We start from the raw sequence: 23399 nt of genomic DNA, 5'->3' as shown, positions 1-23399 counted from the left end.
TTTACGACGTTGTTGATACTTGTACTAGATTTCTTATTGATCAAACGGTTATCAAGATGTTGATCAGGAATAATTAATTTCATATTTTGTTGATCAAAATTACTGCAACTTACATAAGTGATTACAACCTTCATAAGTGATACCTATAGTGGCATAGTGCGCATTGAAAACATTCCTAATCGTTATCGAAGATTAAAAATACATTAAACAATAACTTAACAATGAACCAACGCATGTAGTTGAAAACATACAACGTTCAAGAAATCTAAGACAATAATCATGAAATACATTCAACATATGAATGAAAACAACCATTGATACAACGCATGAAAATGTCTTACCTTAGAATAGAAAGGAAGAATTGAGAATAAATGATGACATCAGAGCTGCTAGCGTTCCAAGATTTATTCAGGTGCAGTGTGACTTGGTAGTCAACCTGCACCTACTTATATAGTGGAGGGACGCATAGCAAACTCTGATTGGTTTAGTTTTGAAAACATTATTTTAATTTATTGTCACAATTACTTCCTTTGTTATTTCATGTGTTGTTCCGGGTTGATACAATATTATCATAGATTACCTAACTAATGTCTACCTATAGTGGATAAGGTCATAAAAAAAACAAAGGCTGGCGTTTAGTTGAGCCGTCGGCATTTTAGACTGACCGCCGACTTGTCACGGGGATGACCGTTATTGGTCAGAGTGCAATTGACACGCAGCCGGTGACTGTAATGCGAACGGACATCTATTGTCTAAATTATGTCTCGCGGCATGCTTTTACAACCTAAGTGAGTTACTGCCATTTATGTGAGATGTCCGAGATTTGACTGTAAAGATACGTGAGTAAATTATAAAGATTTCGAACATTATTTTTATATTTTGATATGAATTATTAAGCAAGTTTGCGCACTATAAAAATACCCCTCTGTCTCAAGAAGCCTTTGTCCTCAAAAGCAAAAATAATGATCTATGAGAATATTGTTCACAAAAATACATAAAAAGAGACAATTATTGTCTTGAACCATCTTGATGAGGTTCTCACATGTAAAACAATGCAAGGAACATATTGAATCATATTAATGATGAAGGTAGTCCTCCATAGGAAGGACCTCATACAAACCATGATAAGAGATGAGTATGTTTGTGGCAAAAGGTTGAGAGAGTATGACGTTTATACGTCTTGCCATCAATGGTGAGATTCTAACTGAAAGCGGAATCTTCAAAGATTTGCTGGGTAAGCTTGTTAGAAATTCTGAATTTGGGCCAGGTAACGTTGAGCGTAGGTCTAAGGTAGCTTGATATGTACAAATTTTTGACAATGGAAGGTGAGTGAATGTCCCAATATGATGGACATAATGATAGAGACATTACTGGCACTAGTTCGCATAGAGAACCAGTAGTAAGTTCTAACAAGATCAAAGTATGGTTTGATTTCTTAGTGAATACTTTATATAGGATAACCAAAAGCAGTACGACTCATATGGAAATAACTATCATAGGTATGCGGTCATACATTGTATTAAGAATAGTATAGACATTACTTGGTGGTGGTGGAGTGGGATCATGATATTCGAACGATGGGATAGGAGTGGATTTTACTGAAACAGTAGCTTGAAGGATGGTGATAGTGGCAGTTAAAGCTCTTATCTTAAAGAACATCCAAATAATTGCAGCTATGGCTAGGACTGATAGAACTGCCGCACCTAAAGGAATGATGGAGCTAAGATCAAACCAGGAAGATTTAACATTAATTTTACCATCCAAAAGGGAGTCTGTTAGACTCCGAAACATCACCTCATTCTTTTTAACACTTGTAGCCATACGTTTAAGACTAAGGTGATCCTTGTGGTCATTAGCAATAACTTTAGCAAACTGGTGTGTATAAAAATGAAAATCAGGAATCTTGACATTAACTGGTTCATTAAAAAGGGTATTACCAGCAACCGTATCTAAAGTAGAGTCTTCAAAAAAATGCTGTAATAAAGCTAAGTTTACAGGATGTAGGTAGGTGATATCCTGGTGGGTAAGGTTTTTGACATGTTCCCAGATGTGCAGGAAATGTGAGGTCTTGTGTTGAGATAGAACACAGGCATGGTAGTTTTATCATGCCAAAGGAACAACCCATGATGATTCTTTGTCCATCAGGGCAAGTGAGTGTTAGTAATGGAGAGTTATATACAAGTAATTTTGAAGTGGTGATTTCAATTAGTTGTAACTTTTGTTTTTGCATAAGGAACCTAAAATTACACTGTGCTTTAATTTCTGCTTTATTATTGCTATATAATTATGTGTTCTGGTTGCTAATGTAAGTCTTAATGGACAGTGTAACGTAGAAGTGCCATAGCATTGAGAAAGTTGGTCCATACCGAGAGTTGTAGAGTATTGCTGGCTAAGCGATGTGGCTAAAAAGGGTGGCAGATTTAATAGTTGTGTCGAGTGGCTAGTAGACTCATTTACAGAAACTGGCATTGAGATGATTTTGTACAATTTGAAGGTAGCATCTGATGGAGCCAAAGGGAACTTAACAGTTACATATAGTTTGTTTGATTTAGTCCTGGCATATAGAAATTTAGCATTGTTGTAAAAGAATTGTACATCAGTATGTAACAATTTAAAACCATTGTATTTAATTTTAAGAAGATGCTGAACATGACTGATCGTTTTGCTAAGGATTGCAGGGGAGATTAAAAGTGGTGAAAGTTTGCCTTTTAGTAGGTCTAAAGTTCCCAGTTTAAATTCCTGCAATTTGTGCTCAATAAGTGCAGCTTGTTCAATCTGGTGAAGCAAAACTGACGATAAGGACACATAAGCATTTTGAAGATTATCATAAGAAGCTTTAATGCTGCCTGTAGCATATCTGATTGCTTCATGATTGATTTTTATGCCTTTAAGAGCATTTGAAAATCGAGTATCTTCATTTGCCATGATTGATGTTAATTTGTGCTCATGCTCTGTTAGTGCATTGCCTATTAGAGATGCATGCTTTGTTAGTGCATTGATGTGTTTGGCTAATATGTTGACATCATTAGTTGTTGCAGTGCCAAACAATGACTTTGACAGTTGACCAATAAAACCTAATAGTGCCCGCTTGGATCTCTGTCCTTCGGGAAATGATGCGATTGGTAGTATTTGATTTATTTGAAATACTGTTTCAAATAGTGCTAGGAGATAGAGATCTCATCTTGACTGAATTTAGTTGTGTATGAATTAATTTGACTAAATGACAAGTTGTATTGTCATGATAACATCCGCTGATCGAGGGGATATGAAAGGTGGAAGGGATGACAAGTTGATACGTATGACGCCAATATTTACTAGCGAACTGAATTTGAGAAATGGGTTTGAAGATAACACCATAGTTAATACGCTGAATGATGTTGTCATCGGAAGCAAGAGTAGCAGGAGTAAGCAGCATGAGCCAAAAGAGAAGGTTCCAGGTCATCAGATTACCTGAGAAAAAAAGATATGGTGGGGTGAAATAAGTCTGGGGTGAAGTAGAGCGGCCGTCTCTATCTCCTAGCACTACTAATAACACTTACGTGTCTAAGTTAAGGCATATCTCATCCCATAATAATAATGCAGTTGTTAGTAGAAAGCTAGAGTTGATTGTTAGAGAGGCTCAATGAGATAGAGTGCTGCTTAGGCTCCACTGAAGAACGTCTTCTTCTTGCGGCTCCTTCGACCATTAGCGTTGTATTTGGCATTGAAGGTGTTTCTGTGCTCTATGTCAATGTTATCTTCCGGTTCCCATGTTGGGTTTGATCCAACCCATTTTACAAGATATTCAATGTGTTGTTTTCTTCAATCTTGTTTCTCCATGGCTTGAGTTGATGATTGTGCTTCAGGGTGGTAGGCATTTAGAGAGGTTACTGGATTGGGAGTAAACTTAAGAGTTACTCTACCCGGATTCTCCACCAGTTGTCAACGCGCACGTGTTGACGGGGAATTAGCTCTTCGGGGAATGAAGGACAAAATCGACATCACTGTCCCGGAACGCTTTATGCACAACATGTAAACAATAAACAACAATGCACAATGAGCGGAATACCTGCCCTGACAACACAAACACAGCAATGAGAGGACCTTCCAGCTCAGGCATACTAGAGGTGAGCGGAGCTCCAGCTCACCTCAGGGCGGTTCCTACGAGCGGCATATCCTGATCGAGGTCGTCCCTATGCCAGCACTCGGAATACCAAGCCTGACTAACACCGTAGTAACTGTGTAATGGTAGCACATATATAATACTGAACAATGGAAATACAATGACGTTGCTCTGGACTTCCGGGGTTGACGTACCGACACAACTTAGGGGATGAACAATTAGGGCAATAAATGTCATACTATAAATAACAGTATTAAGGGGAAGTGATAAAGTAGCCCAGTTTGGCTGTCAGTCAATATGTACAATGAAATGTTGGTGAGGATTAACAACGGGGATTAGCGCCTAAAACGTAATATGGCTACAGGGTAATTTGCCCTTGGAGTCAAATGTACTGCAGACAATGGTAGTCATAAATCAGTCGCTATGACAGTATATTTCACATCTCAGTCTCAAACGTTGTTAACATTGCTTCAGCGTCAAAGTTTCTGTGTGATATTTTCACATAAGAATAGACAGTTCCAATATGTCGTTGTCAATACATGCAATGGTTGCCAAAAGGTCACACAATAAGGCTAAAACACAAAGACGAACTGAGCATCAAATTATGTCAACAAATTTGTAATACTGTGGCGCTATTCTAATTAATTGTGTATTGTGTACTAATATATAATGTTTATTTGTATCACATCCTATACCTGTCAGTAATGTCATGACTACTCCAAACTATATTCGCATATTCATGTTGGTCCAATTTTGCCAGAAAAGCACCGTTCTTGTTCAGTCGGCTTCATCGGCAAGTACCTCAATGAAGACATTGAGCGGAGAAAATAATCGGACCTTCCAGTGTTTTGAACTTGTTCACGGAACAGAGAGCGTTACAGCAAAATCCACACATGTAACCTGTTCCCAGGTAGAACACAGAACTGTTTTCTTTTAGTTATGACTAGTTCATGCCTGTCATTTGTTGTTTTCTATTGTCAACGTCATTCCATATGAACTCTATTTTCAATACACATTGTCACTATGTTTATTTATTGTGTGTAATATTCTGTGAAAACCGCGATATAGAAATAGTACAGCATTACCAACATGATTATTCTTGAACCTGCTTGCCAAAGTGACAGTGCATTCATTTGCCCCAAAGCAAATAACTCGACAAAACCCTTTCCATATCCAATAGAAAGTACATGTAGGTATACAACGTGTCCTTTGGTCTGTTACTTGAACTGATGTCTTGATGTATACTCTCATCATTACTCATGCATATGGCCAGGGCCTGAAAAACACAAAACTACCGGTAATTAAACATAGAATATGATATGGATTTGATAGTAACTCATGTAAACATGAGTAAGTGAGTATGGTTAGACGCCGCTTTTAGCAATATTCCAGCAATATCACGGTGGGGAAACCAGAAATGGGCTTCACACATTGTACCCATGTCGGGAATCGAACAATCATGAAATGAATACGTATTGCCATAGAAGAGAAGAGAAAGCATATGCTCCTGTGTAATGCTATTCATTGTAAACAGTTGATCCATCGTAATGACATACGATTCAAACCAGCAAGAGTGTTTCATGTTTTGGTTACCTTGAGAATGTGCCCCAGTGTTCTGGTATGGAGATGCCCTAATGGACTCATAGGTCACAGGGGAAGTCTCTGTCATGCCTTCATAGATACTTGTATCTACTGCAGCATCCACTGAAGATGTAATTCATTACGTATTTCAATATTACCTTCACTGGAATACTTCAAATTAAACAGTATTGTGAAAAATGACATAACCTGCAGCTACCTTTAGTATTCTCATAAATCTTCAACTGTGAGTACTGTTGTTTGTCCGATTCCTCCTCCAAATTTGAATACTGAGCTGGAACATTGTTCTGATCTGAAACAAATCAAAGTGAAAACATTGTAATGATTTTCGTGCTAAACACATCTTGGCATAATGGTACTATCAACAAAAGGGAAACCAAAAATAACCAGTACCTACCTAATGATGAATATTCTCTGTTGTCCATTTCGACAGTATCAGGATTCCTGGTGCTGAAAAATGAACAGGGTCGGTATCTAGCAATCAATAATTGAATTGAACAGTAAACCTGAGTATGGTTTTAGTCTGCCTATTATTTCTATTTACTGTATTTCATAATTTCAGATGTTACTACATTGTGATGTTTAACGTTGACATTTATACTACCTTTCTCGTGATGCATTTCCTGGAATACAAGAATAGCCAAATGGTATATAGTATAAAACACTTCACAAATTGTAAGAGAGAATGATATAGTAAAATTGCAATTGACTACAGATATATAATAAAAGCAACATTTAACAAAAAGAGTTGCTTGTAAAACTGCATCTTGTTCTGTCAATGTTAATTTCCATACGCTAAAAAATAAGAAATTCCGAGAATATTTCTTTTTTTAAATTTAACCTATTGCCTTCAAATAGCATTGAATCATTTGACAAGGGAAATTTAAATCATATACCTTTTAGAATATTTCCGAACCTGTACCCCTTTCTGTACAGTAGCACCAGAACAATTCCCTCAATGAGCAAAGTAAGAAGAAAGGTTCCTACTGTCGTTCCTGTTATCAACCCTGCACTTGTATATGGTGCTTCAAGTTTGTGTTGGTCTGGTGGATCTACAATATGAACAAAATATTATAACAGGCGAGTGCTATTCATATGTCACTGTATTTAGGTGAAAAGGTGTTCGTTTCCAGTTTCCTACTTTCCAAGAAATGATTTGGGGATTGGTCTGAGTGGCGAGTAACACAGAATACATAGGTTCGATTCTCATTATCTGAACAAGGTGTTACGTCTGTTTACTTTGAATGTATACAATCTTTAAAAACTTAATTAAATAAGTAATAATAATAATAAGTAACCAAATAGTAAACATCTAAAGACTACAAATGCGCATATAGGAAATTCATTTCATGCTGATTAGTTTGCAAATCGATTTAACTGATAGTTCGATTTGTGATTCTACTTGAGTGACACATACCTCCAGGAGTCCTAGTTTCCACAAATACATGTTTACTGGAACCATCATATTCATTTCTAGCTTGTAGTCGAAATATGTAAATATCTCCCGGTGTAAGCCCAGTCACTTCCACCACCATCATCTTGCCGGTGTCATCATAAGAATTATACACAGTCCACGTTCTTGTAGCAAACTGATGATATTCAAGCAGGAACGTCTGAGGGTTTCCACCATTAAAGCCAGGCAGCCAAGATAACCATACCGACGATGTTGTTGCATTATCGGGATCTCGAAACTGTGTAGGTGTCTGTGGTGGCCCTTACAACAAATAAAAAAGAAAGAGAATGCGCTTGTAGTTTAATTTTGAATGCTGAAATGTTATCTCATTTATATAAAATTACAATGAAGGTAAAATGAGTAAACATTTTGGAATGATTATAAAAAGATGTGAATAGGTGAATCATGAATAAGTCAAGCTTGAATCAGAATTAAGCAACTCACTTTCAGACACAGTAATGATATTGCATGCCATTAACTCGCAAAAGCCATTTTCTAGTATGAGAAAGGTTTGAGGTAGGACTTGAGAGAATATATTAAAGTTAAACACTAACCTTCGGACACGATGCCGAGCGTGTATACCACTGAGCCACCTACACCATTGTCCACTGTCAGACTGTAGTCCCCGAAGTCCTGCTTTTGGAGGTTAGTAAGGTGTAGTCTGGAAGTGACTGAGATGTCTGAGACAGGGCTGGAGGAACCAGTGAGGTCCTGGCTGGTGCTGGTGGTTCTACTCCAGGTGAATGTAGGAAGGGGGTAGGACAGGACTGACACAGACACATTCACGTTACCACCCAGTCTAGAGGCGTACTTGAGTTGAGGGGGAACTGTCTCATCGTGTCGAGGAGAACCTTACACAAAACATTTTGCAATGACTCAAAGAAAGATAAGCACCAACATACTCTTAATAAACAAGCGCAGTTAAAGCATTAAGCATAGTGTCAGAATAACCAGATGTACATGATCTCATAAGCTACTACTACAAGTACTACTAATATTACACATAATGTTTGCAATGTAAAAAATCCCAACTATTACAATCATAAGAAAATGAAGATGAACAGAGTCAAATAATAACCTGGACTCAGGAAGTACTCACATTTGACCAACAACTCCAGGCTCTGGTTGACATGTGCCCCGATGTTGTTTGTGACTGTACAGAAGTAGTTCCCTCTTTGTCTACACTCTGCTGACTCCAGTCTATATTCTGCTGTCAGGGAGTTATCTGCCCTTGTCAACTCCTCAGTTCCATTCAGTAACTTGATGACTGGCCTTGGATTACTATCAATCTGGCATCGTAAAGTCACTGTGTCAGACTCGTTAACTGTCAATGTGCCGCTGAGTGAGTTGGCGGTGAACATGCTTACATTGGCAGGATCTGAAAAAATAAATATAACTCGTTGTGATGGAAGGTTTTGGCTGTACACACTTAATACACTATTCTGTTGTTAACACATTTAATTTTAAAGATGAAAAACAACTACCATGAGTGTGGCCTACTAAACTCCAGTCTATATTCTGCTGTCATGGAGTTATCTGACCTTGTCAACTCCCCAGACCCATTCAGTAACCCGATGGCTGACCTTGGATTACCAGCACTATCCAACTGACATCTCAAGGTAACTACATCAGATTCATTAATTGTCACTGAACCATTGACAAAGTTTGCTGTGACTCCCATTATGGAAAGGGTGTTGTGGCATTTATTAATTGGTATTTTGTCTTCAAGGGGGGCGGTCGGGTAGCCTTGTGGTTAAAGCGTTCCCTCGTCACGCCGAAGACTCGGGTTCGATTCCCGACATAGGTTCAATGTGTGAAGCCCATTTCTGGTGTTCCCCACCGTGATATTGCTGGAATATTGCTAAAAGCGGCTTAAAACCATACTCACTCACTCACTCACTCACACTCTTCAAGGCCCTGTACTGAAGATGTAAACATGGTTCTTCCTTGTGTATGCCTGCCTAGCTGAAATGTGTAGATATTGTAATTTGCTCCGAAACACAAATAGTCATTATATTCTAGCAACCACAGGCAACCGAGGGTTATGTGAAATTTCTATAAACATCAGAGTCAACTGTACAATTCCGTTTATATCACGAGTATGTGTTAATGAATCACTATCAAATAGTGATGATACCAGGTGTTCGCGAAAAAGGTGGCACCCGTCACAAACACATGCAAAGGCAAGTCAATTGTTCACCTGAAAAAAAACATGGGAACGTCTTAATTGCATTGGAGATCATTTTGTGACGGATACGTCAATTTTGAAATGTAAACCATTTTGAATGTTGTAACCATGATCAAACAATTTCTGGGCTAGAGGTGTATGACGTTATTTGAAATCATTGCAGAAAGAGCATGCTCGATTGTACCTCAAAAGTTGTGAAATGTAGACACTAAGGAGAGAAGCTTCTGGAATGTTGCTCGACTAAAAGAGAAAGTTGACTTTTGGAAAGTCATCCCTTTTGTCTTACGGTCTTGTGGAGAGTGTTTTATCATTCTGAATCTTTATGCATATATAACGGTCTCCTTTCTAATTCGGATTTGTAAATCAGTGGAAGTGAATTAGCTATTTCATAGTAATTGAATAATATCAGATCATTGCTAAACCTGAAGCTTCTTGGCCAAGTTACCTTGCCTGAAATTTGCCAAAATGGGAGCGCAAGCATTCACATGGGGATGCCTTTTTCCTGCCTAAATATCTTCCCCCCAAATCTTACAAAAGTCAAGCATTTCAAATAATGTTTTCTCAGTAATATTCAGTAGGAATTTGCTTTCATTTTTAGACTAATTGACCTGAACTTCTAAGGATAGGTATGTAACTATGTCTATGGTCACCACATTTTGTAACACAATGACCCACAGATCAAGGGATGAAGTTTTTCTTTAAGTTTGGTGCAGAAAGTTAAAAACAAATGTTCTAGGTTTTCTTCTGAGATTGTGAAAAGACATGCAAATACTTTGAAGTTTTAAGATTCCATATGTAATAAATTCCACTTGTCTCAACTACATTCTGTGAATATACAGAAAGCCCTTTCTTGATTATATAAAGGAGGATTATGGTTAGTCTTTAAGACAAGGATTTAGTGGTACATTTGCTGTTCCCAGCAATATATCTCGCATGAGATATATACTTGTTCACACATATGTCCAGTATTCTAACAATAATCCTTACACAGTATATCCAGAAGTCCCCAGACATGGACTAAGGGTGTTGGTAGATGTACAAACATATGTCCTGTATTCTAACAATGATACATACACTACAGATGTCCCCACACAAATACTGAGGGTGTTGGTAGCTGTACACACATATGTCTAGTATTCTAACAATGATACTTACACTGTACATCCACTGTCACCTCCACAGAGTCAGATCACACTACAGATGTCCCCATACAAGAACTGAGGGTGTTGGTAGCTGTACACACATATGTCCAGTATTCTAACAATGATACTTACACTGTACATCCACTGTCACCTCCACAGAGTCAGATCTCACTGCAGATGTCCCCCCACAAGGACTGAGGGTACTGGTAGCTGTACACACATATGTCCCTGTCTGTGATCTCTGTATGTTGCTGATGGTCAGAGTAGATCCAGTCTGAGGAGTAAAGCTGCTGCCATCTTTCCTTGTCCATGTCACAGTAGCAGCAGGTCTGGAGTCCACAGAGCAGGTCACAGTCAGAGTCTGTCCCTCTGTTACAGTCTGAGTGGAGGCGGTAACTGACACAGAAGGTCCATCTGAAGAATGATAACATGCAAACATATGCATCGAGTGACTCTACTGATACGATTTACACATATATTAACCCCTAGCGTCGAATATGTTGATCCACCGAGGCTATTGCTCCCCTGATAATATGCTGACTAACACTTACACTGAACCTCCAGTGTCACTGGTGAAGATGTGGATCCACAGAGGCTATTGCTCCCCTGATAATATGCTGACTAACACTTACACTGAACCTCCAGTGTCACTGGTGAAGATGTGGATCCACCAAGGCTATTGCTCCCCTGACAGGTATAGGACCCTCCACTGGTCCTGCTGACGGAGCTGATGGTGAACACTGCACCTCTCGCTGATTGGATAACAGAACTGTTGTGAGTCCACGTGTATGACGTCACTGACGGGTTAGCTGCCGTCACCCGACATGTCAGCTGGACATTCTGCTGACCTACATAGACTCTGTGTGGCCGACAGGTGGCGCTTCCTTGTGTCTCTAGAACCACCTCTGCTGGATCTGTGCAGCAATAAACAATCTGACACACTCATAATAACAGAAAAACTACCGTTGCAAATTCACTTATAGATAATGTAAGAAAGTGACAATTTATATTACATGTGACATGCGTCAAAGAAAACTGCTTTACGAAAAACTCATGGCATCACTAGAACAATGAACTAAAATGTTTGAATGCCAATGTTTGATGAAACTTCAGTCTTGCTACATGGTTCACATCAACCCATGAGATATGCATAAATTGAACCCTACAGTTCACATGCCAACAAAATCGTACCCAAAACACAAAGCTCACTTTGCTCTTGATTTCAAAGTTGTGGGGTGGAGACTACATCAGTACATGTAACGTAGTAAAGTACATGGAACGTAGTAACGCTAGTTAGTTTAATCATATGATTGGAAAGGGAAAACTATTACAAGATTCGTGTTGACTGCACTTGATGAGTGACAACACATTGTAAACGTGGTCAAGTGTCTGATATGAACACAGTACGCCATAAAGGCCAAGGTTATGAGAACTCAATCTCATGTGTACACTATTAATGACAACTTCTATTTGAAACCTCCGGCCCTTGTCGAAGTGATAGTAGGATTTAGATTACAACGAGAAAGCCTGTACATTATGGCTCGGTAGGAATGCTGTTGTTGCACATGCACATGGTCTATACAGCCCTGTTGAGGCATGAGTGGGGTTGTTACCCCGTTTTGGACAGAATATCACTGATATCAGGGGCGTGTCAACCAGATGTGGGAGGACTTCCCGAAGTGTTGCATGTCTGTGACATTCACCACTTTTGTAAAGCCCACAAGCGCGGTTGCGAGTAGAAAGACGACGTCAGCAGGGCTCATAACCTGAGGAACAACTCATAACCTGCGGACATTTATGTCCTTCCTCTTCAACCATCGACAAAAACACAAATACTCTTCACAGATTTCAATTCTACGGGACATTCTCTGTTCAGTGATATCATCTGCTGTCATTTTAGGCAAAGAAAATACTTCGTTACATCGTAAATCCCGCCATTTTGCAACATTACTAAATCAACCTTCACGGCGCTATACTGTGTATGTTTTGAAAACTAAATATCGTATGTTTAGTTGGAAAACTTAGTCATCCAATAAGAAACAGCACATGAGTGATCACAGGTGTCTGTTATTTTCTCAAATCCCCATGTATCATTTTGAAACGTCGCCGATAACCCTACAGAAATTCAAAGTTGTTATTCATGTTGTTAGATCCGATTGCAGCATAGTAATCCCACAGCTCCTTCCTTGTGGGTACAACTACTAAGCCAGGGCCGGGACTTACTTCGACCGATCCGCAGGTCATGAGCATAGTACTCAGAAGCCTCAAAGTCTCCAATACATGGTGATTGAGCTTCTGTACACGAGTATGCCGTACATCGTTGTGACATATGTGGCTGGAAGAACGTCCCTACTGTAGCCCGACATTGGGCTAAAGAGATAACCATTTTTTCCCTTTAAAGTGCAACGCGACTATCACATCTGTCGCATGCGCACCTCTCTCTGAAAATCACCGATAAACCTTGAATCGTTCATGATGTTTAAGAAAACGCGAACGCCGAAGTGGACTTTCCGCCATATTGGATAGTGCTTACAAAATCACGTATCACTTATGCAGGATATGAGATGACAATTACATCACAGCTTAGACATATACATCCCTGCATCCATCATACGTTTCAGAATCACATGACAAATCGTTTTGTCTCTAATACAAATGGTCCTGGTAGTACGAATCGAAAATACATCAAGTGTGAAAACGAACGTCATGCTCAAAAACTGTGTTTGTTTAAAATGTAATCAAAACAGCATTCAGATTGTACATTGTGTGGTGTATTGTCCAATTTACTGAGATCTATTCGTCTATCCGCTGCTTACATTGATTCAAATATAAAAGAATATGCATGGGAAGGGTAATGTTGCAAGCATTGGGGAATTAAAGAATACATATAATGCAACGATTTGGTAAATTCAAAAGAAATTGCCAAAGATTCCGTTCTGCGTGACACAATGATTGACACACAAAGATGAAGGTACTTATCTGCATCTCTGACATGTTCTCATGTTTACAATGGAAAACATAAACACACATGAAAATACGCAGATTCTCAGATTGTTTCTGCGTACTTTCATAACATATTTATATACATACCATCCCTGAACAAAGAAAATCCTACTCCGAAAATCCCGCGAACAGTGAACACGCCATTTTGCAATAGTCGGTCACAGGAGGTAATGTAAACGTATGTAAGATTTGTTGGTGAAGGTCGGGTGAATAAACATACGCACAAACTTTTACATAGTTTGTCACCCATTCTGTTTGTTTAAACATTGTTTACATAAGAACCTCAACAAATGAAGTGTTGTATACCATATTTCCTATCATTAGACACATGTTAAAAGTTCTGAAAAAAAGTACATGTTTCCTTCAGAGTATTGTTATTTCATATTATGATTTGGTTTTAAATATTCTTTTGATTTACCATTACACTTCCACAGCCCAAGCTGACGAGCGTCACTGAAACGTTCTACTGACACATTGCTCGACTATCAGAACTGTCCAGATGAGTCCTGAACTCATCTGTGAACAGTATACTATCCCAGTCTTGTCTTCTGATTCTCTGATGCTGTCTACACAATCAGCAAACACGAGAGTATCACTGAACGTCGGGACTGGATATTGTGTTACCTCAACCTGTTGCGTACGGCTCTGTCACTAATTAGTCTCAACCCAGGATCTCTTCGAGCTGTTAATGTGAGTTTGGAATGGACTCCGTAGATGCACCAACCCGACATGTTTGTCTTGTTGACGTGACGTCACACTTGGACGCCAGACCAGTGGCAAGTCATGATGATATTGTGTGTCGAAGAACATTGAAATGTCTACCAACTTCGGTTTATACTATTCCTGTTTTGAGCAAACCCACGGTGCGTAGACGTTGATTTCATCATCGCGTAAGAGTTATTAATGATTTAACAAAAGTGTTTGTATGGGCACTTTCATAGCTGAACAATCACTGTGTGCTGTTCAGATTAAAACAAAAGTGTAAGTATCATACTCTTAACAAACACGCACAAATCCAAATTGGGCGCCGTGCATGAACTGGAAAGATGTATTTACTGTATTATTTATAACTTGTATCAAGCACTGTTACTTTCCTCCGTTAGTACATACAATTTACATAGACAAAGAACATAAAACAAGCCAACACGTCAAAGTGTTTCTGCTTCCACACGAAGCTGTTCTTTTGTGCTGCAGATAATCTTTGGTTCGAAGATTTGCTGACAGACAACACTTGGACGTTTAACTTGATATGATTGTCCACATGTGTTGTTCCATCTGGACGTTATCCACAAACATTGATATCACCAAAGATGGCAACATTATAGCTACAACTTCTCCTCGAGTACTTCGAAATTATTGATGTGATTGTCATGTTATTTAAGTGTTAAAGTGCAAAATGTCAAGGTATATCTGTAAATCATAAACTAACTAGTATTTCGACAATTACAATCTGACATCGTTTAATACTGAAGCTTAGGTTTAACAGGAACATATACGCACTGTCGTTTAGCAAAGTCACCAGTGAGCTAACACTTATACTTATACTGTCGCACTGTCACCAGTGTATACTATAAAAGTACACTGAACATCAACACTGACTGTAACACTGTCACCAGTGTAGACTATATACTTACACTGAACATCAACACTGACTGTAACACTGTCACCAGTGTATACTATAAAAGTACACTGAACATCAACACTGACTGTAACATTGTCACCAGTGTAGACTATATACTTACACTGAACATCAACACTGACTGTAACACTGTCACCAGTGTAGACTATACACTTACACTGAACATCTATACTGACTGTAACACTGTCACCAGTGTAGACTATATACTTACACTGAACATCAACACTGACTGTAACACTGTCATCAGTGTAAACTATATATTTACACTGAACATCAACACTGACTGTAACTTTGACAGCAGTTTAGTTTTTATACTTACACTGAACATCAACGCTGGCTGTAACACTGTCACCAGTGTAGACTATATACTTACACTGAACATCGATACTGACTGTAACACTGTCACCAGTGTAGACAATACACTTACACTGAAAATCAACACTGACTGTAACACTGTCACCAGTGTAGACTATATACTTACACTGAACATCAACACTGACTGTAACACTGTCACTACTCCCGTGTGTATTAGAAGGCTGACATCTGTAGGAGCCTGTCTTAGATCTGTCAGCTTGTCCCTGGAGCATGGCTCCACTGCTGAAGGCTGTTCCATTGTGTAACCACCTGTAGGTACATCCGGGTCTACAGAGGGCGGAGCACGTGATTGATGGAAGAGCCTGGTGTTCTGTCACAGTGTAGGAGGAGGTGGAAGGAGTCAGGGAGATCTGGTAGGGCCCGTCTGGAATACATGGCACGGTGGTACTGATACCGTGATACAAGATAAAGTTATACCTCTAATAACACACAATAGGAAACAATGATGAGTTGATGATATTCAGTTAAGCACTTTGAAAACTATATGACATCACAGCGTGTATTGAATAGCAGCATGCACATAAACGAGCGATTGTTTAAACGTTCCACGGTTTGGTGTGGCTATCAAAATATAAGTGTTCAGCATGATATATGCATACTTTAAACAATATTTGTTCATAGTTATTACGTTTCGTGTCTGTTCACGACAGGCAGGGATACAAAATGAAACAATATTGGGAAACTTGACTGCGGTCTGCTGGTGTATGTATTTACAAATAATCTGATTAACCTTTGAAACACACGTGATGCTGGCAAATGGTCAAGCTCCCTTGGAGTCTGTCAATCTATATTTCTAGTACAACTGAAATTCGGAAAGCACGTATTTGCCAATACTAGAATAAGTTGCTTTGATAGACATTTGCTCTCTGCTGTAAACTCCACAAATTCAAATTTAGCCTGATATATTAAGTGTGTGCTTGTACTAGTCCGGACTAATGGCGATTGTATAGTGCCAACCTACTTGGATAACATGCCGCAGTTTAACATGAAAACCGTATTCAGGCGCAGTATCCTGACTCCGAGCCGACCATTCATTATTGTAGTATGATGAAGATTGTGATGATTCTTCCACTACAAAATGCCACCGACAAATTCATATATATATATATATAATAGTTTTGAGATGAACGCATTTAATGTCTAGCTTCGTGGACATTGGAAGTTTCCTTCGGTGGTCAATTATCCCCCTGGTAGCAGAGTAAACATCGTGTACGTTTGCAATGTGCTACCGACGTCTCCATTCCAACGATCAGCTGATGTATGTTTGATAGCTGATCATTTTGGCCAATGGTGATTGAGCTTTACATAAATCGGTATGTGTAAGCTATACTCACACTGAGGCTCCATGTTGTAGCCCTGGCTCCACTCGGACTCCAGACCCTGACTTTCACTCGCTCTACATCTGTAGCTGTGACTGTTCCGGGAACTCATTGTGAAGGTGTAAGGAGAACCAGTGGAGGTAACTGTGATGTCAGTGTTGTCACGCCGCCAGGTGTAGGTCAAGGTCAGGCCATGGTCAGCTGGGACAGTGGTAGAGTTGGAGCTGCAGGTCAAGGTCACTTGCTGGTTGTAGACAGGAGTTGTGGACACAGGACGGCCAGGGGTGGTTGGTTTTCCTTTCCAAAGACATCATGTGTAACTTATAGGAGCGTGTACATGTATACAGCTTAATATGTAAAACAGAAATATAGCGTAAGCGGTTGGATGAATGCTTAAGTGTGGCTTTGCCATGTTAGCAATATTATCACCATCTTTGGATAGATAACAATTTTCACACTAATTGTAATAAAGAAGTTGTTCATCCACAGAACTCGTCTTACTTCATCACACCAAATTCTAAGTGCCACTGAAAGAAGTTATTCGTGAGAAGGTTGCATTTTTCACACATTTATCCATGTCTTGAATCTTACAGAACTAATGTAACATCAACGACTGTGCCTAATAATAGAGACAAGGAATACAGGTATTGTCACAGAATAACAACTCTTACATTTTAAAAACAAAGTTGTCTATTTCATAATCAGGACTATCTCTGACAAAAGTCAAGTGATGAAAGGTTGCTTTTGTTTTCAAACTATCCTCATGGTTGTATTTTTATTTAAAGGAGAATCATGAAACACATTTGTGTGCAACCTAGTGTATCATAAGTAGGTTCTCCTTTGCTGATATGAATTAGAACAAAGCACCCATGGAGGATATACTGATACCCCGATGTGACAGCCGTCCTTATAACTGAGAGTTCTATACCTAATTCATAAACACGGACGATTATGTTTACATTACATTCTTATTTAGGACACAGCTTTATCTCTTCTCTGAATATGTATACGGAATATAAAGAGGACTAAACTATGTGTACAAAACGTCAACTTATCAAAAACTAAGTAGCCACTCACCCAGGACAACAAGTTTCTGTCCACAGTTCTGTATGACAGCAGCAGCTGCTCCATCCCCACACGTGTAGGTCCCTGCATCAGATGTCTGGATGTTGCTGAGGGTGAAGGTGACATTCCTGGCAGCTCTGTTCCCCTGGTACTCCACTCTACCTGTGAAGTTGATGAATATCCCAGTACCTGTCACTATGAACACATTAACACCAGCAGGACTGACAGTGTAGAAATTACTCCCTGTCTCCAGACCTCCCTGTGGAATCTCCCAGCTGAACCTGGCTGTGCCAGACACTGCAGACAACACTGGACTGGCACTGGGGGCACCTGACACAACACCTGCAGGAAGAAGTCATTCACGAGGTAGGAATGTGCACTATACCAAGTAGAGTCTTGATGTGATGAGTATATGGAAGATATTTTTTTTGTTTCAAGTATATGATATAAGTACTGCTTTATCTTCAATCATCACACAATAGAAAATGTAAAATGTACACCATTACGCATGTGTCTGACACGAAAGACGTACCTGCAATCACATATAGTAGAGTAGCAGCAGCTGTCTTCATCATGCTGCTGTCTGGAACCTCGGTGAGACCTGGAATGTAGGTTTATTGTTTATCAGGTAGTTGGATACTGTTTTGGGTATGTACATCAGAGTGAAATCACAAGTGTTCCTTACCAACAGTCCATTGTTTACTGTATTTGTAGAATCAATGACAGTTTATCATATATTCACCAACATGTACCCGCTATCTAGTTGTCACCATGCCCCATGATGATAGTGTGTGTGATAATAGTCATTGGTGTGTCAATTATGTATGGCAATAAACACGCATTTCACATGTATGTATGTATGTATGTATGTATGTATGTATGTATGTATGTATACATAGATATGTATGTATGTATGTATGTATGTATGTATGTATGTATGTATGTATGTATGTATGTATGTATGTATGTATGTATGTATGTCCTTTGCAGAGCACCAGTGGGATGTTCTCGGGATGAGAATATACTCCAAAGACCCAACTCTTCAGGTGGAATGGCAAGGGCAATCCTACGCAAATTAATCAACAGTATGTCACCAAGGGGTCAGGCATGCATCAACCAACATGACAGACACTACGTTTACCATTCTACGCGCATGGGGCTCAGAAATAACAAGAATAATAACAAGGTGGAATCTGAACATCGACCCCACGATCATTGGATGCCTAAGGCATTAAGTGGTGCCTTTGACGACAAGGCCGCTCCATTACTAGAAAGACAATCAACCTGATATGAATATATCAGTAGAACAATACATACTGGTACAAACATATCTGATCTGTAAGAGGACAGTTGTGAATACATTCATCAATACGTTCTGCTTTTCCGACACAAAGTGAAACAAAGATAATTATCATGCTTTAAAAATAAAGTAGCCATTTAGCATTATTTCCGCTATACATTACACACGTACATATATTTATTTACATACTTGTGTAAACATGAGTATACGACTTCAGTATTATGGACTAAGGGACACAACTCTGCATAGCCTTTAAACCACTAAGGTAATCCCACTCTCATCAGTGTGTGTTCAGTAACAAGATATTACACTTAAACATATGTGTTTTAATGAACCCTTCACGTACAGATAATTCATACATAGGCGACACATGTGTACAGATAGAGGCAGGATCAACATACATGAGTATCTTGAGATATTGTAGGTTATTAATGTCATGCAGAAGAAGTGTGCAGAGTTCAGAGGTTCAGCGTGGTGATACAAGTAGACACAAGCAAATTAGATGCCTTGTCATTAGATTAGAAATATATACTTTGCACATACCTACTGAGACTTCATTTTGTAACGTATCAATCGTTGTTACAGTCGTCGTGTGTGACCGGGTAGCTCAACACGGAAGTAATATACATGTTTACATGTTTACATGCTTATCAGTCGCTTCAAGCCAGGTCAACAGTATACAAATATAGCTGAGTCAATCTCTGGCATATGAATGCAGGTTTAGGGTTACATACGTGAGTGAGTGAGTGAGTGAGTGAGTGAGTCAGTGAGTGAGTCAGTCAGTCAGTCAGTCAGTCAGTCAGTCAGTCAGTCAGTCAGTCAGTCAGTCAGTCAGTCAGTCAGTCAGTCAGTGGAACCCACAATCATAGGTTTCTGGTACACCTATGTACGCCTCTATACACAGCGAACTGCAGCGACAGTCGACCTGTGTCCTTATATCAAGGGATTCATGAGTGATGTGTGGTATATAGTTATGAGCCACATACATTACATATCGATGTTGTCTTATAGTTAAGCAAACATAGCTCCGTTTGTGTACATCCCAGGTATTGTGTCAAGATAGCATTAGAAATGTTTATAAATATTGAAATAACTTTTTAGCATCGTCTTACAACAAGTTATACAACATAAACATTTTAAAGACGCGTTCTGGTTGGGGAGAAGCAAATACCACACAGTTGATAGTTTAGTGTAAGTTCAAAGGAAACATCATTTCTCCCAATACAGTTCAAGTATGACTGAAAAGGCAATAAGTTCACTCTGTGTGTACTTTCCCCGGGAAGGTGGGATAAACCGCAGCTCCTGTTGCGGACAATATAAAACTTGGAAGCTCGCATCTTTATTCCCGATGTGACATATAACCTGTAAAGATATGTTTCTTTATAAAGCCTTCACGTACAGATAACTCATACACGGGCAACACATTACAGAGAGAGCGTAGCTCAGAGTGCATGTGTATATTGAGTTATTGTGGTTTATTCCTATACATAATGATATGCAGAAGCGTTCACAGTTGGTAGGTTCTAAGTGGTGATACAAGTAAACATAGACAAATTAGATGACACATGATAAGGTAAGAAACATATACTTAGCACATACCAGCGGAGACTTCAATTTGACGGGTGTAAATCGTCACTACGGCCGTCTTGTCTGACCGGGTAGATCAACAGGGAAGTAATGTGCAGGTTTACATGTAAAACTAGTTCAGTAGTATAAAAGTATAGCCTTGTCAATTTAGTCATATAAATGCAGTATTACATTGTAGTGACTGAGTGATGGAGTGGGTGAGCGGGTGGTTGGGTGGGTGTGTCGATGGGTCAGTGAGTCAGTCAGTTGGTGGGTGCGTGGGTGGGTGCGTGGGTGGCTTGGTGGATTAGCGAGTGAGTGTGTATGGTTTAATGCCGCATATTTACAGTATTTCACTTATATTATGGCATTGTCAAGCTCTAGATTATACACGTCTTTAAAGTTTACCGCTTTGGAGAAACCCACGAGCATGGATATGGTGGTGACAAACCGGAAATGTAATCGATAATCGATTCGAGCCCACGATCGTCGCCTATGTGGGCCTATGTACACAACGAACAGCAGCGGCTGCCGACCCAGGTCCCCTTACATCTACAGATTCAGAGGCGATGTATGGTATAGATGTATCACCATCACAAGTTATCTGTGTTCCTTTCGATGTTCGTTGGCGTGTGGTAAACCGTCTTTAAGTTATGCAAACATAGGTCCGATTGTGTACATCTCAGTTGTGGCATCAACGCAGACTTTTGATATAGATACATCTATTCAATCAAGGTAACATAAGAAATATTTATGAAAATAGAAATAACTTTTATGCATCGTGCGTCTTGTCTGGACATCATTAAGATTTTGATTATACAGTTATACACATTCTTCACGAATAATAAAAATATATTTATTACGAAATCTAATAATGCATCCTTCAATACATATTCATGAAGAAATCTCCTCGAGCTGAAGGTCGTGATTCACAGTTACCACATGTAGGTTAATGTACGGCGCACAATATAGATGTTTGCGTGTTTGTTGGGACCATGAATACTCATACACGTGGTTCGTCGTGTAAAACGCACACAATGAATGTTTAGCTATTAGCTTTTGGGTACTCATAAAATAACATTTGTTGCACCGTAAGTAACGTTAACGCAATGCCACAGCTTGCTGAAAAAGCAGCGTGGGTATGCTGAAAAACCAACGTCTACACGCCGTGGGTATGCTGCAAACAGGAATAGCGCGAACCGAACTTGGCAGACATTTAATGTTCATTGACAATTTTATCTCTTTGGAGACATCCGGGCAAAACTCTACATCCGGGCAACACTCATGACCTGCCAGGGGCCGGTCGTCCACGTGTGACGTCACGTCAACAAGTCAACCGTCAGGCACGCCTAGCTTGGTGTAGACAGCACCTGAGCTACAAAAGGCCGGGACAGTGTAGTGTTTACAGATGAGTTCAGGTGCCATCGTTCAAGGTCTCTACAGGCATCCAGGAGAACGATACGTCGTCAGTATGGAGGTGGTTGTGTAAGGGTGGATTCCAACGCCAGGGAGAACACACATCATCAATGTTAATGTCAATTTGAATGGCGTACTCTATCGGGACGACATCGTTCAAGATCTTGCTCTACCCTTTGTGCAAATGGAGGGACGTAACATTTCTGTACTGCCATGACAGGCTGTTTCCCCCGACATCTCCCACACAACATGCCTGGGATGATATGGATAAACGCCCACAACAGGACCAGAACCAGCCGGTAACACTAGGTATTCTTTGGTTGACACTTGGAACAACATCCCCAGGCTGTTTTCAATCATCTGGTGTCTTCAATGCGCCGCTGCCTTGCCTGTATCAACGCAACTGGTAGTCACACCATGTATTGACATTGTTAACTGAGTTGTTACACCACCTGTTTTAGGGCGTGTCACTCTGTTTCCTGTTACTAGTATTAGTTTGTCAATAACTTTGTCATAATAAATCATTGATCAGGAGAAGGGACAAATAATTTCATACTTTAAAGTTTACACTGTTTCTTTCATGCTGATGGGCTGAATGGGTAGTCACGTGATCGGATATTTGGAGTCCACACACCTGTGAAAGGACAGAAAAGTTCACACGAAGTGAACATTTTTTCTGTGAAATTGATCGTGTGAACTTTTGCCGGAACTATGTTCTGTGGTTTCCCCGAACTCTCGATCGGTATTTACAATCAACTCGTTTTTCTATTTTATTTTTCCTTTTAAATACCTGCATTTAGGGGCATTAAAATTAATTATGGTATTTTTGCCTGGTCTCGTTACATTTTATCTGACTTCAAAATACATCAATGATTTGGTTCTTGTATTTGTTGTCGTCTGCTACATGAAACAAAGTGGATTGTCCTTACGGTGATTTTGATATGGAATGGCTATCTATGAATACAAGTTACGCAAGTGAAAAAAATGAAATCTGCAAAACTACCCAGGTGAAATAAATTGATTTATTGAGAGATATTGACTTTTATGCATTGTTTTAGCAAATGACTGAGGAATCTAGCATCAAGACAATTATGACTGGCAACAATGTTGTAGCCCCCTCAGATGTGGCCGCTGACGCAGAGATCAAATTAAGCAACTGCTAGTGATCGACCCCAATCAAAAACCCGATTTCGGAAGAAAACCTCCAATATTTAGAGAAACAGAGGCACAGC

The 23399-nt window shown here is 39.5% G+C and overlaps 1 protein-coding gene and 1 pseudogene across 1 annotated transcript; both read right to left on the bottom strand.

Moving 5' to 3' along the window:
• Window positions 1–1476: 1476 nt before the first annotated feature.
• On the bottom strand, window positions 1477–3442 carry LOC139457097 (uncharacterized; annotated as a pseudogene).
• A 1913-nt stretch (window positions 3443–5355) lies between these two features.
• On the bottom strand, window positions 5356–18475 carry LOC139457096 (protein turtle homolog B-like). The gene is made up of 13 exons (XM_071238535.1): window positions 18418–18475; window positions 17898–18227; window positions 16836–17117; window positions 15608–15865; window positions 8254–8532; window positions 7709–8005; window positions 7119–7415; window positions 6598–6753; window positions 6306–6324; window positions 6099–6151; window positions 5901–5993; window positions 5696–5806; window positions 5356–5378 (listed from the first exon to the last, which is right to left on the bottom strand). The coding sequence occupies exons 1-13, from the start codon at window positions 18458–18460 to the stop codon at window positions 5356–5358; spliced, it is 2241 nt and encodes a 746-aa protein (XP_071094636.1). The 5' UTR covers window positions 18461–18475.
• Window positions 18476–23399: the final 4924 nt, after the last annotated feature.

This window comes from Haliotis cracherodii, unplaced genomic scaffold (genome assembly GCF_022045235.1).
Source record: "Haliotis cracherodii isolate W230 unplaced genomic scaffold, xgHalCrac1.p SCAF_12, whole genome shotgun sequence".
Classification (NCBI taxonomy): Eukaryota; Metazoa; Mollusca; class Gastropoda; order Lepetellida; family Haliotidae; genus Haliotis; species Haliotis cracherodii.
Note: the sequence above shows the minus strand (reverse complement) of the source record. Positions and strands in the feature narration are given on the sequence as shown.